This window comes from Anarrhichthys ocellatus, unplaced genomic scaffold, assembly GCF_004355925.1.
Source record: "Anarrhichthys ocellatus isolate YVR2014 unplaced genomic scaffold, GSC_Weel_1.0 scaffold103, whole genome shotgun sequence".
NCBI lineage: Eukaryota > Metazoa > Chordata > Actinopteri > Perciformes > Anarhichadidae > Anarrhichthys > Anarrhichthys ocellatus.
Genome location: NW_022280133.1, coordinates 746547 through 760049, shown reverse-complemented (window position 1 = coordinate 760049; position 13503 = coordinate 746547). Strand labels below are relative to the sequence as shown.

General features: G+C 40.3%; 1 protein-coding gene across 2 annotated transcripts in view; it reads right to left on the bottom strand.

Moving 5' to 3' along the window:
- Window positions 1-13503, bottom strand: part of znf236 (zinc finger protein 236) — a 48187-nt gene that overhangs the window by 18414 nt on the left and 16270 nt on the right. For both annotated transcript variants that reach the window (XM_031876111.1, XM_031876112.1), the window contains exons 11-22: window positions 12712-12915; window positions 12437-12569; window positions 10798-11058; window positions 10388-10620; window positions 9249-9335; window positions 6731-6873; window positions 5812-5915; window positions 4666-4817; window positions 3813-3989; window positions 3126-3441; window positions 2176-2279; window positions 1218-1652 (exon numbers count right to left, since the gene is read on the bottom strand). In XM_031876111.1, coding sequence (XP_031731971.1) covers window positions 1218-1652; window positions 2176-2279; window positions 3126-3441; window positions 3813-3989; window positions 4666-4817; window positions 5812-5915; window positions 6731-6873; window positions 9249-9335; window positions 10388-10620; window positions 10798-11058; window positions 12437-12569; window positions 12712-12915 — 2349 coding nt within the window. The remainder of the gene's footprint in view (window positions 1-1217; window positions 1653-2175; window positions 2280-3125; window positions 3442-3812; window positions 3990-4665; window positions 4818-5811; window positions 5916-6730; window positions 6874-9248; window positions 9336-10387; window positions 10621-10797; window positions 11059-12436; window positions 12570-12711; window positions 12916-13503) is intronic.

The following is a 13503-nucleotide window of genomic DNA, read 5'->3' as shown; positions in this document are numbered from 1 at the left end:
ATTAGTACTCAACTTGTGCTAATTAACCTTCTTCCAGGCAGCAGAGGGAAATAAAGTACAGTTTGTTCCAGCTTCAAAATGTGTGTGCATTATATTAATAACATACTGTTAAGCTCAACCAGCTGTTCATGCCAGAAAATGTAATGGTTACAACTGTTTTATTCTCAGACAAAATAATAATAGTGAAATCACTGCACTGGGTTGTGGCAGGTAAAGAAGCATGAGGTTATGAACTAAGTGCAATGCCTGAAACTGTTGATTTAAACGGAGAAAAAGGAGCTACTTTAATGGTACCAGACGACGATGACCCTGGAGGCACATACAATAATCAGCTTATGTCAAAGGCCAGATGTAAAGGCGTGACAGACAGTCCATTATATGCACCGCTAGGCCTCTGAGCTATGGAAATGACCTGATGGTTTCTGCTGGAGCAAGAACATCCCTGAAGTGAGGGCATTGAATATCTCATGAATAAGTACCACCAAGAGATCGAGAGATAACAAAGAAATGATTTCAGTTGTTTCCCAGATGATGAAAGGATAGAGGCGTTTGGGGAGAGGTTTGCCTGCAGTGTACGATGCACTTCCACTGCCACTTTTCTCAAAAATGCTAAAAAGCTCTCCGGGAGCTGTGTGGGGAAAGTCATTTGATGGCTGCAAACCGTAGCCAGACTTCAGTAAACACATTTTACTTAAATGCACACGAGTGTTCTGGAGAACGTTTGTGCATAGTGGTGCATTCAGAAATCACAGCTGCTCTGTAGCACCCTTATTATGCATTCACGTAGCATTATAAACCCAATCGGATAAACAATTTCATTGTTTCTCACAATTTAGAAAACTGTTATTTCAATTTTGTGCAATACAAAGAGCAAATCTTGAGTCCACACATTTGCAGAGTTTTCAGTGAATGTTACAAAAACTTTCCATTGAAGGGTTTGTTGTGAATAGGGACCATAAGCCGTTTTATCAACATTTAATACAGCAAAACCTGTGAAAGCCTAAAACTGATGCTCCTTCTGTGACTTAGGGATAGTAAAATTCAGTGCTTCATGCCTGCTGACAATGGTTGACTGTAACTTTTGAGGTAATAAAATCAAAGCTCTTTAACAAACAGATGCCTGATTGCCTGCTCTGCATTCATCACAGTAAAATATGCAAATGTTCTTTTAAATACAAGCTATCATTTGTAGTGTGTGAACCATCCATAATCCCTACCTGACATGGAGGCGGGCAGGATGGCTTGTCCTACCAGTCCCGGTTGCAGTAGATTATGGTCAAACTGCCCTGTCAGGACTTGGTTGGCTGGGAGGTAAATGTTGGGGTTCGAGTTGGACGTTTGCAGCAGACCCACAGGTTGAAGAATGTCCGAAGATGCTGCCTGCTGCCCCTGGCCCAGTCCCACAGCCTGCCCAGTCTCTGGTTCTTGACCCTGACCGATAGATGAGGCAGACCGCTTGGACCTGCGGCTGTCGAGGCTCGGCCGGAAGTGGCACTGGATGTGGGTTTTGCGGTGGCCCGAAGTTCTGAAGCGGAGCTCGCAAAAGGGGCATTTGAAGGGCTTGGAGCCGGTGTGGAGGCGCATGTGCACCTTTAAGCTGCCCTTTGTAGAGAAGGAGGTGTTGCACATGTGACAGCTGAAGAGTTTCTGACCTGCAAAGATACGGTAAGGAGAGTAAATAAGACTTGTGGCTCACAACTGTCAGAAGTCCTCTCCGTTCTTTGTGTAAGATGGATCTGGTAAGAAATCAGTGATGTAACTGTCCTGATGGTTGATAATATCAAACAGCATTGAAATTAAAAGGACAGCCCCAAAAGATTCTGCAATCAGGTCAGGAGGCTTTTATTTAACCGTTTCTCTGCCTGCAGTATTTAACAAGGTTTCAATACAGTTGGGCTGGAAACCATTGCAGAATGCCTACACATGTCAACTGCTGTTGAGCACATTCTGATAAACTCCTGCTGGCATATTTGCTTTTTTGCTGAGAGTTTGATGAGAAGATTGATATGCGAGAGAGAGAGTGGTTTCAATCCAACATATTTCCCAAAATGTGAAAATATTCCTTTAAATAATCTAAGATTCCACTTCTTCAAATACCACCATGTTCCAGAAATTACACAACCAGTAGTAACCCTGTAGGAAAGTACTTCAACCTCAATGTAGTTAAGCTCTAACCTGTATGTGTCTTCACGTGGCAGTCCAGGGTAGATTTCACTGTAAAACTCTTCCCACAGTCATCACACTTGTACGGTCTCTCTCCTGTATGGATGCGAATGTGCCTAGACAATGAAGCAGATCGTCAAAGGAGCACGAGGACAGATGAGAGATTTAAAAGTGGACTCCAAATAAGGAAACTTCAATAATAAATATGGCTCACTGATGAGTGTCTGACTTATTCGGGAGAAGATGAAGTCAATAATATGGCCCAGCTTCTGGATAGATTTTAAATATATAATAGTTACAATTATATGTTTATTTAAAACAATTCTTCTCCCTAATGCGAAACAATTTCAAAGCTATTTTCTGAATTTCAGAATGACCTAGTGTATTTTTGACTGACTGTCATTTTCCCACTTCTCATCTTTAATTAGGAAGTCTGACACATAACTGCCTCTGTTAATTGCACGGGGAGTTTGGACGACCTACGACACTTGATTTAATAGGTCCATATTTCATCTATATGGGTACAGTACTGTAAGAATGATAGCCATGATAGTGTGGGGAGCATGATAGTGGAATGACATCTGAGCAGTTTTATAACATCAATTAAAACATACTGTCGGGCTGCCAGAGCTGGAAGAAAACAAGAGTCTTTCTACTATTGCCGTCTATTATTAGTATCATTAAAAAGCTGCTAACTAGATCAGTTTTCCATGTTACTGTTATAATAGCCATGGTAACAGGTCAGAATGCGTTTATAACAATAAAATAAACATAAGTTGGCGGAGTGTTGCTGTTCAAAACGCTTCATGTTTATTTTCTGTTGGACTCAGAGACAAGTGTTTAAGATGATTTGTGTAAAATGTAAGTACATTTGGAATCTTCTGAAAGTGCTCGTATGTAGTGTATTGATTGTAATCAAACGCTGCGTCATTGAGACCGTGGCCAGCTGACGTGATATTTACCTGACCAGGTCACTGGGCTTCTTGAAGCTCTTGGGGCAGAAGCCGCAGCAGTTGGCAAACTTGGGTTCTGTTTCCAGTTCCACGGCCTTGTCTTTGATCTCGCTGATTCGATCCCTCTCAGCCGCTGACTGGGCGAGGATCCGCTCCGACACCGAGGCCTCCTCACCGGGATCTTTCGCCAGCTCTGCCGCCTGCTCCTCAGTGAAAGTGATGATTTCCAAACCCCTCCTCTTTGACTTTTGCTCCCCGTCCTCGTCTTCTTCTTCCTCTTCCTCGTCTTCTTCTTCCTCAACGTCTTGACTATCCAGACCTAGAACTGTGAGAATCGGGGTCTATTATCACTATGTGTATTTGGGTTACACTTCATGCTGAGTAAATCAAAACACCTTCTATGTGAGTAAAAAAGATACACTCATACCAACAGCAGGAAATCACTTCCACGCACACACACGCACACACACACACACACACACACACACACACACACACACCACTCTGTTGCATGCTGATAGACTCTAGCATTTTCCCCTTTCTCTTCTTTTTTAAATCAGTTTCATCTCCCTAGAAATTTGGAATTGTTTTTAAACTTTCCTAACTATGGACATACAATAGAATTTGAATGACCCTGTGTGTAAAAAAAAGAGTGCCATGTAATGACACGTCCAAATAATGTCTAGGCGTCCTTACTTTGATCTTCCACAGCGTGCTCCTTTTTCATATGCTTTTTACACAGCAGGCTGGTCCTGAAGCTCTCGTCACACATGGAGCATTTGAAGGACTTGATGTGGATAATCATGTGGCGGTTCAGGCTGCCATTGGTGGTGAATGAGGCGTCGCAAACATTACACTTAAAAGGCTTCACTCCTGTCAGCGAGAGATGAGAGAGGCAGGTTTTCACACAGTGTCTGCAGGTTGCAGGAAGTGTTATTTTAAAGTGTTTTGGGGGTTTTACTAGAAAAAATGATTTTTGAACCACTTAAAAACCAAAAATTATAAAACTCCATAACCTCATTCTCATACTGCTAATTTACCTTGTGCTTATAGCTAAAAGTCCCTAAAAAGAAACTTTAATGACAATGAAGCATTGTCTGTATCTACCTTAAATTGTTTTAAGTGCTTACATAAACTCCATTTTGTTTGTAGTTCTAATCCGGTTCTCATTTAATCTTCAAAATTAACACTGATAACCGATTTGAAGACATTTAGGTACTTTGTAAAACCTTCAATTCATGACCTTATTTTTATTATGGTACCTTGGGTATTTTCCTTTTTCCAATTGTTCACATATCACATGGATTTATATAAAACACAGTAGCAATTGTGGGACGAAATAGCGTAACAATTCCTGTAAGTTTGATTAAAAAAGTTTTAATTTGTAATCGTGGTGCGAATGCAATGCACGTCCAGGCTTTGGGAAATGAGGCAATTAACTTCTAATTTAAATACAATGGAATATAATATACAATAACCTTTATAGGTTATAATGATTAATTTATAATCTAATTAATTGAGGGAGACATGTGGAGATTTCCCAGCTCACCTGTATGCGTGTTGAGGTGGGACTTCAGCACTCCAGCGGATACAAAGGCTCGTCCACAGAGATGACATCTGTATGGTTTCTCCCCGGTATGGGAGCGCACATGCTGCTTCAGGTGGCTTGACTTTTTGAAGCCCTTATTACACCAACTGCACCTAAAAAGGAAAAAAAAAAAACTTTGTTGCTATTATTTACAGTGTAATTTGATGATAATGACAGACCAGAACATGTAACTAGTCTATACAGTCACATAACACAGTGGGCTGACGGTGGACATGGTTTATTTTTAATAGAAAAAGATAAGTAGTACGCCAATGGTGTAAAATTTCACAAAAAGCTTTCTTCGGGGAAAAATCCCCTCTACCGTTACCATCACCCCTCACTAGACATGTATAAATATTAAAACATAGCGTGTGGTAATGATCAAAATTGGTTTTGCTATTCCTCTCCAACGTCTGTTCTTGTCAGAGTGGTAAATGTTCAGGGTGAAATATCCAACTACGTATGATGCAGAGGACCTAAGTTTATTAGATTGCATCCTAATCAAATCCCATGAATGAATTCATAAAACAAGCATGGATGGTACTTGATTTCTGCCTTTCACAAAGTTGTGAAAAAGTTCTTTGTCGGTCTGATATATAGAAGGAACAGTGACTACAACACATTAAGGAGACAAAGAGGAGGCCAGCAGGAGTTCATGTCCAGAGATAGGAGAACCTGTTGGGACAGAAATCCATCTCTCTGCAGCACCACAGGTCATCAGGCCAGAGAGCTGCGATGCAATCAGGCCTAAACGGTGGAAGGAATGCCACTACTGAGTAACCTGGAGTTTGCTAAACGGCTCTCAAAATACTCTGAGAGCATGTTGAAAAAGATGTTCTAGTTTGAGTTGACAAAATTGAACTCTTTGGCCTGAATGCCAAGTGCTTTGCTGAAAACCAGGTACTTTCCATGGGATGATTAACATCATGTCTGGTGTGAAATGTGGTTATGGCAGCAGCATCAAGTCATGAGGAGGCTTGATGATTGGTGAGATTTGAAGGGACTCAAAAGCTGAAGAGGTGGAAGTACTTTCTAATGCCACTCACACATATACAGACATGGACACACACATACACACACAAAAAAATAAACAATTTAGCAGTTCACCTGTAGGCTCTCTTGCAGTTTTCCTCGCTGTCATCCTGGTATTCCTGTGTTTCAGAGGTCAGCTGAAGCTCATCCTGACTGCTCTGCTGAAGAAGCCCATTTGTCTAGATCAACAAAATACACCCACATTAATGCAGATTGACATATATTCATAAATACATTGTTACTTTCAAGAGTTTGTGTTTGATTCAGATACGTCTTCAAAGAAATAGTTCAACACTTTGAGAAATATTCAGTAACACTTTGGCCACCTACAAATAGTTAATAGATTATTACCTACAAACTATTAGTAAACCATTTCATTAATCTTAAAAGTTGGTTTTCCTTCTCATGAATGTTGTATATTTCTTGCAATATCTATTATTGGAGTTACAAGTTAATCTTCTCATTCAACAAATCGAATTACTAACATTGAGCTGGACTAGATCAAACCCATAATTGCATTTAACTTGAATCAATTAATTACTAAATAAACCATGAGTGGACTATTGCCTTGTCTGTGTGAAGCATTCATACACATTAGCTTTTACACTCATTTCAACCACATGTATGAATATCCTTTGCATTACCAGTTAGCATTTGTAGATTTTCATTTGGTAAAATATACTGAGTATACAGTTTATGTTGTTTTAAGTCTTTTTAGAGATGCGTTGATTCAACTTTATGGACATTTTGGAACCAATATGCAAATCTATGCAGGTACTTGCTCCAAAATGAAATTAAGTGATCTAATCTATAAGTGGAGCCTGTGGTGTAAGTTCAAGACAACCTGTAGGACTGAAGTCAGTGTCAAACATCATGACTAAAAACAATGACAAAACTGTGAATTATTTCTATATTTTATTTTAAATCAGCTTTCTAAATCTGAGAATTGAAGTTCAGAAAGGGCTAGTGGTACATGTGGAGGCCCAGGACTCACCACCTCCGCACTGGGAACGTGGAGCAGATTCGGGGGGTGGTAGCTGGAAGACAAGGCCTGAGACTCCAGGGTGCTGGAATCCTGCAGCTGCTGGACGGTGGAGAACTGAGACTGACTGTAGCTCGAATCAGTCATGGTGAAGCCTGAAGGAAGCAAACACAGAATAATCAGTCTCTTGAAATGTTGATCAGACGTGCACTTCTTATGTACAGCAAACTATGAAATCTCGGTCAAAGTATCCAACTTCTGCACAACACGGCAAAACAACAGGCAGAAGCTTGGCCAGTCAGCAGGGAGGACGGCTTTCATTGATTTTAAAGTACTGAACTTTCGCTGAACTACCTGCAGCAGAAGAATGCTCAATGGTGTACAGCCTTGAGTCTGCTTGTCTGCTAAGGAATTGAATGTATACATGTATTAAAAGACCAGTGACAAGAGAGCATTTAACTCCTGCTTAAGTGTTCCTGTAACCTAACATTGTGTTCATATTTAGCCAACAATATATAAATACACATATTTTGCCTGATGTTATGATTGCTAAAAGTAGAGAAAACGCATGCTACATATAATCAGAATCAGCTTTATTGGCCTCCGGTTTCCACTTCGCTCTCAATGTACATACACAAACAGTAACACATAACAGCAGCTAGTTATTGGATGAAGTATTTATGTTCTCGTATATATATATATATTTATTGTTTTATCTGCTCCTTCCATAGTGAGTTTAACAGCTTTTTTAAATGTATTATTTTTGCCTTTGGTAATCTTAAAAGTTTGATTTCATATTTACTGGCTTTCAGGTGCATCACTTATGATCTGCTTTCTTATCTATTAATACATTGATTGTATTAATAGATTGTCTTTTGAGTGTTGTTTTTTATTTAGTGGCTAGGTGGGCCCCTGAGCTCCACTAATTTGTGTTGATTTGAGTGTGTTACACTATTGTGGCAGCATATTGTTTATAATGTTGTCTGTTGTGAGTCGTCTATGTATCTCTCGTTATTTGTTACTGCATGGCCGACTAAACTAGTTTCCTGTCAAAGGATTCACATTTTTACATTTATTTGGCAGACAATTCTTTCTAAAGTGACAATAAATGCATTGAAACCAGAGGCATTCAAATCTATCAAGAGCTCATTTATGGGTTGAGAATACTAAAACTATCCTTTGAAATGATGTGTTTAAATATTCAGTAAAAATCTAAATAAAAGGTTGTTTATAATAGATGAAATTTAAAAATGTATATTTGTCCATTAAAAGCTATGATTTCAAATTTCAAACGCTTTCAGATTGTGCCTACAACTGGATATTTCAGAACAGAAGTAACCACGGCATAACCCACAGCAGTCTGGCTGTCTGGGGGCTCATTATTTATTCATTCTGTGGCAGTTTAAAAGAGACTTTCATTTTGCTGCAGACCCAGTGCTCGATCGAAGCACAGCACGTGCACGTGTGAACCTGGAGCTGCAGCAATTTACCAAGTGACCAAGACTTTGAGAGAAGTACAATGACTGTTGTGAGCAAGCACAGTAAAATTACAAAACAATACAGGGTTTCCCACATGAAACCCAAGGGAGCAAGGTTAAAAGTTACATCATCAACAATTACATTATAATATACGTATAATACATGGCAGTGGTATACTGGGGGTTAAAATATGATTAGCTGCCCAGTCCCACATATGCTTTGTGCCCTTGAAAATGTGATGGCAACTCAAGGCCATATAAGACTGATTACATTTCAGGTCTGTTCTGGACAGATACAAAGGCTGTAGTGCCTCCTGAGAGAATGAAAAAAGTAGATCTACCAGACAGATGTTTGCTCTCAGTGTGCTATGCTGCCAGTGCACGCTATTCTGGTTCCACAGAACCCAGGCTGCCAGCAACACTAAGTTATGCCAACTGGCTGGGAATTGTGGTCGAAATTGTGTTGGAATAAGGCAGCAACCATACGCTTGACTGCACCACACTGGATGAGGAGTAACACAATGCAGAGGAAGAAAGCATTGAGATGGTACATGTACCATCTGTGAAAGTATCTTGTATCTCTCTGTGACCAAATTAACTGCTTGAATTGTATCGAGTCTGGCTTTCACCCACAACCAGCAGCTGCTGTGTCCTTTGAGTGAAGCTGACAAAAAAAAAAAAAAATCTATCTATTGTTAATGTTTGATTTCTTTATAATGATACTCTAAAGTGAAAGATTTCATTACTATGGTGATTTATTGAGGCCAACATTTGTACACCGTACAATAAATGTGCTATTTTAGCAGAAAAGCCCTGCAGGGAATGATAAGTGACTTGCTACAGCTCATTGTCTACTCATTGTTCACTTTTCAATCAGAAAACATATGTTTTGCACAACAAGAGATGACAGTAAAAATGTTTTACTTCATTGTCATACATAAAACCCTAACTCAATAGTGTATCTTCATGCATCACAGACAAAAGAGTTTTGACACGAGTGAAATTGGTTAGATAGAAAGTGTGTGTGTGTGTGTGTGTGTGTGTGTTTGTACCTTGTGCTAGAGCTTGCTGGTCAAAGGCAGGCTGGGGAAGTGTTGGTGTCTCAAACTGACTGATATTCTGAGTCGTCACATACGAGTCTGTGAACACAAAGAAAGAGACGCACAGCAATACAACAGGTTAGTCTGACACTCACAAAGCTGGATAGAGAGGACGTTCTGCACCTAGCTAAGGTCAAAAACAGTGCATCTAGTTGAGGTTAAAGTAATGCTATAGCCTTAAAGCGTACTTGAACAGCAGATTAAATAGTGTTATTGTTCCGGTCTTGGTGTTATTTTTGTCTCCATCCCTGGTGGTGTTCCCCCATCATGCATAGGCATGGCAACTATGCAAACTAAGAGGTTCACAATAATACAATTATAATAATTGTATTATTGTGGGGAATAGGGGTTAGGATTAGGTCTTGCGAATTACAGTAGGAGCTGCTTTTGAGAACAATATGAAGATACTATATTCTATAGACTTGTATCCTCCGTTAAACCTTTGTATGAAGGGTAGAGTTTCTAGTCTATACACTATTAAAATGTCATCAAATATAGATAGCTGAGGTCAAGAGTACTGAACCTGACCACGAGACATGCATTTTAAAACGGAGGTAGTTTTAGAAAAGCCAATTCTAAACTAGCAACAAAACGTTCATTATGAAAAACATGACGTTTTTAGAGATCAAGGTTGATCTGCTTGTTTCATCATGACCCATATTTTCAGAGACCAGGTCCTGGTCTGTATAGTGTTTGTACATTACATTGTTAGCCATGCCATACTATTACTCTCCTTAAAGCTATATTAATATACGTAGTATCATCACTCAGGAGACTCATATACATTGTCAAGTACTAACGAGGCATGCAACACAGAGGCTCTCAAAGTCAACACACACAAAGCAAATAAAATAAGGGATAACTATGTTAAATAGAAACATGCACTAAAGACGATATTATGCTGCAATTGTTACACCCATTTGTAGTCTTTTTTTGTCTCTTTGTAGATATTTGGTTGACTTTACAACAAGAAATGTTACCAATTACTTTATATATGCACTCTCGTCCAGGGGCCGTGGCCCTGTACCCAGTAGGCCTGTTCAGTAATCAATCTATGATGTGCCACATCTGGCCACGCAACTCCTGCTTACCTTCTCCTTGTACAAGGGGTTGGTCTGTCAGGGGTGCCTCCAATGTCACTTGTTGACTTCCATTCACATCCTCTGACTGGCCCAGTCCCAGCATACTTTGCTGCTCTCCTGAGGTATCAGGTTGTTGCTGGAGGGAATCTCCCTCTATTTCCACCTGCATTTCGTGGACTACCGTGCCCCCTCCTAAGGGGTCATCTGTTGACTGGGTCTGCAGCTGTTGGGCCAGTTCATACCTGGTTCGGCAGAACAAAACAATCAGAACCGTAGAGTTTATATATTAGTGTTTTATTACATTTTTACTGGTTTGTTCATGACTTCCTTGTCACTGCATATCTAATGCTCCTTAACTATTTGGCAAAAAAAGTGCACAAAGAATGCAATGACTAACAAACACACAGCAAAGCCCAAACCTGTGTGTCTTCATGTGCTTCCTGCAGTTGGGTGATGACTTGAAGGTCTTCTGGCAATAGGGGCACATGTAAGGTCGTAGGTCACTGTGGGTGGTCATGTGGCGTCGCAAGCTGCCGCTGGTGGTGAACGTGGTGTCGCACATCAGGCACTTGTACGCCTTCAGGCCCGAGTGGGTCCTGATGTGAGCCTTGAGGACTCCTGAGGAGGCAAAGCCTCGACTGCACTGCACACACTTGTAGGGCCTTTCTCCTGTATGAGACCTGGGATGATAAAAGGAATCCAATTAGGCACTAAACTACAGTTTCAGAATTTAGTTTTAAGGGGGGGCATAATGTATACAGCAGTAGCATGTTGTTAAAAATGTTCTTGCTAAAGCTGATATTTTCAATTGAAGTGATATAAAATGTAGAAATATTATGTAGGCAAAACCTTTCCCCAACATTGCTACCTCTGCAGAACACTTTGGAAAGTAACTATGCATTTCTTGGTCCAAACTGTCATGACAGTTTATTACTTCCAATCCAATTCCAAGGTTATTACAATGGTGCCATTCCAGATTCATCAGTGAATCATGGGAGCTGTCACTGAAAGGATGACAGCACCATTATTTAGATGAAGCTCTCAACGTTGACAGGAAGACAATTGCCTCAGCTAGAAAGTTATGAGGCAATTTATCATACTTAGTGCAGCTCTTTCATTATTTTTGTTTTATGCATGACTGTCGGAGATATTTTAGAGTAAGTTTAAAAAAAAAAAAAAGTAATTGTACTGTTCATTTAAGTCAGGTATTACAAGAGCCAGTGATGTAAAGGTAGATGTTCAACTGACCCCTCTCTAAGCCCCGCCACCCACTGCTTCTCCTTAAGCTGCATGGAGCCCATACTGTCACTAACTGCACTCCCTGCATTAATATGATCTAATTTCTGGAAGAGAAGCAGACAGAAGGGTCTACAATGTGCGTTTGATATGAACAACACTGGTTCTGTAAAGCCGGGTAGGAATTCATTCACTGTTAAAATCAATAAATAGCCAGATCAGCATGGGGATACATTTAGTATACCCATTAAGGACAAGGCTAAAAATGTTTACATGCGAGTGTATGGAGCGGAGCCGTATAGTTGTCGGACCCAGGTCGGAGCTGGTCACTCCGGCACTCTCTCTCTCTCTTTCTCCTCACCCACTTCTGTCTCGCATCCATGTCATCCTGCCTCCCTTGGTACTTTATTAACATACCAAACACATCACCTAAAGTCAACTTGCTGAGCTCAACACTGTTCTCTGTAGTTCTCTGGCATAATTATATAATCTCCCAATGGTACAGGTGAATCCATTAGACACCAACAGAGAGGGACACCCTTATGGTAAACGTTCCTTGTCTTAACCAATTATTACTAGATAATTAGATAAACCCACAAAAGCATGGGTTGGCATTGGGGGTATGACTGGTTAAAGTCATATTGGTCAAACAGAGGCATTGGTTGTTGGTGATGCCCCTCTTTGGTGACCCCACTGATCTGTGGTGTTCCCCAAGACTCCTTCCTTGGGCCATTTTGTACTCTGTATTAATGAGTCCACAAAGTCCCATTATCCATTAACAAAACATTCACTACCACTGGCAATGTCATAAAGAAGCTTTACCTGACATGCTGTTTCAGATGGCTTGATTTCTTGTAGGCCTTACTACAGAACTGGCACTTGTATGGCCGGTCACTGCCCACCACCTCAAGGTATTGTTGGAAAGCCAAGCGATGGTTTTGGGATGGGATGAGGCCTGTTAACAAGCACATGTGTTCCTTGTGAAAAGACATTTCATTATGTGCAGAAGCCACACAGCGCGAGTGAAGAAACTCTAGAGAGGAAAAAAATAACAAGAGAAAGCAACTACGCACGTGACTGTCAACAAGTGCTCTTACCAAAGTCAGTGATGAGGATGGGTTCCTGCAGGGGGATATCTGGCAGAGGTAGGTTACTCCTGGACACTTTGGCTTTGTTGGTTTTGCGGGGAAACTTGTGCTTTTTCTGCTGCAAGCTTTTAAAGTGAGAAGCAATGTGTGTTTTCCTGTGGCCTGATGTACGAAAGATCTTGTCACAGTGAGGGCAGGGGAAAGGACGCACACCTAGGGAAAGCGGAGAAAAACAGCACTTTTAGAATATTAGTATTTAGAGAATTAGACTGATTCTGACATATGTACTTTGCTACTAACAGCAAAAGATTCCAAAAATAAGCTACAAGTAAGACAAAATATATCCGAATTCACTATCCCTAAGCCAATCTAAATAAATATGAAACTTGATAAGAAATCAAATTACAGCACAAGGAAAAGTGACAAAGATATGAAACTGCATTAGCACAAAGCCTCTGTGAGAAATACAGCTGAGAACATATCTACCTTTAGCTTAGCGCTAACACATAACCAAAGCTAAAGTAAACACCTAACATTGACAGTGCCATTAAATAGCGATTTGAGGGACAAAATCTAATGCACAGATGCACTTAATAATTAAACTGTTACAGTCCTGTTTATTCACACTAATGCTGACATTTCATGTCCAGGGGGTGATTTTTTTAAGGTAATCTCTCTAAAAAGAAGAAAATACAAAATGATTGCAAACACGAGTGCAAATGAGGGCTCTAGCTGCGGTGACACAAAGGTCCAGCTTTTTTCCTTTCCTGCAAAGTTAATTATAGCATATAGCTGAATACT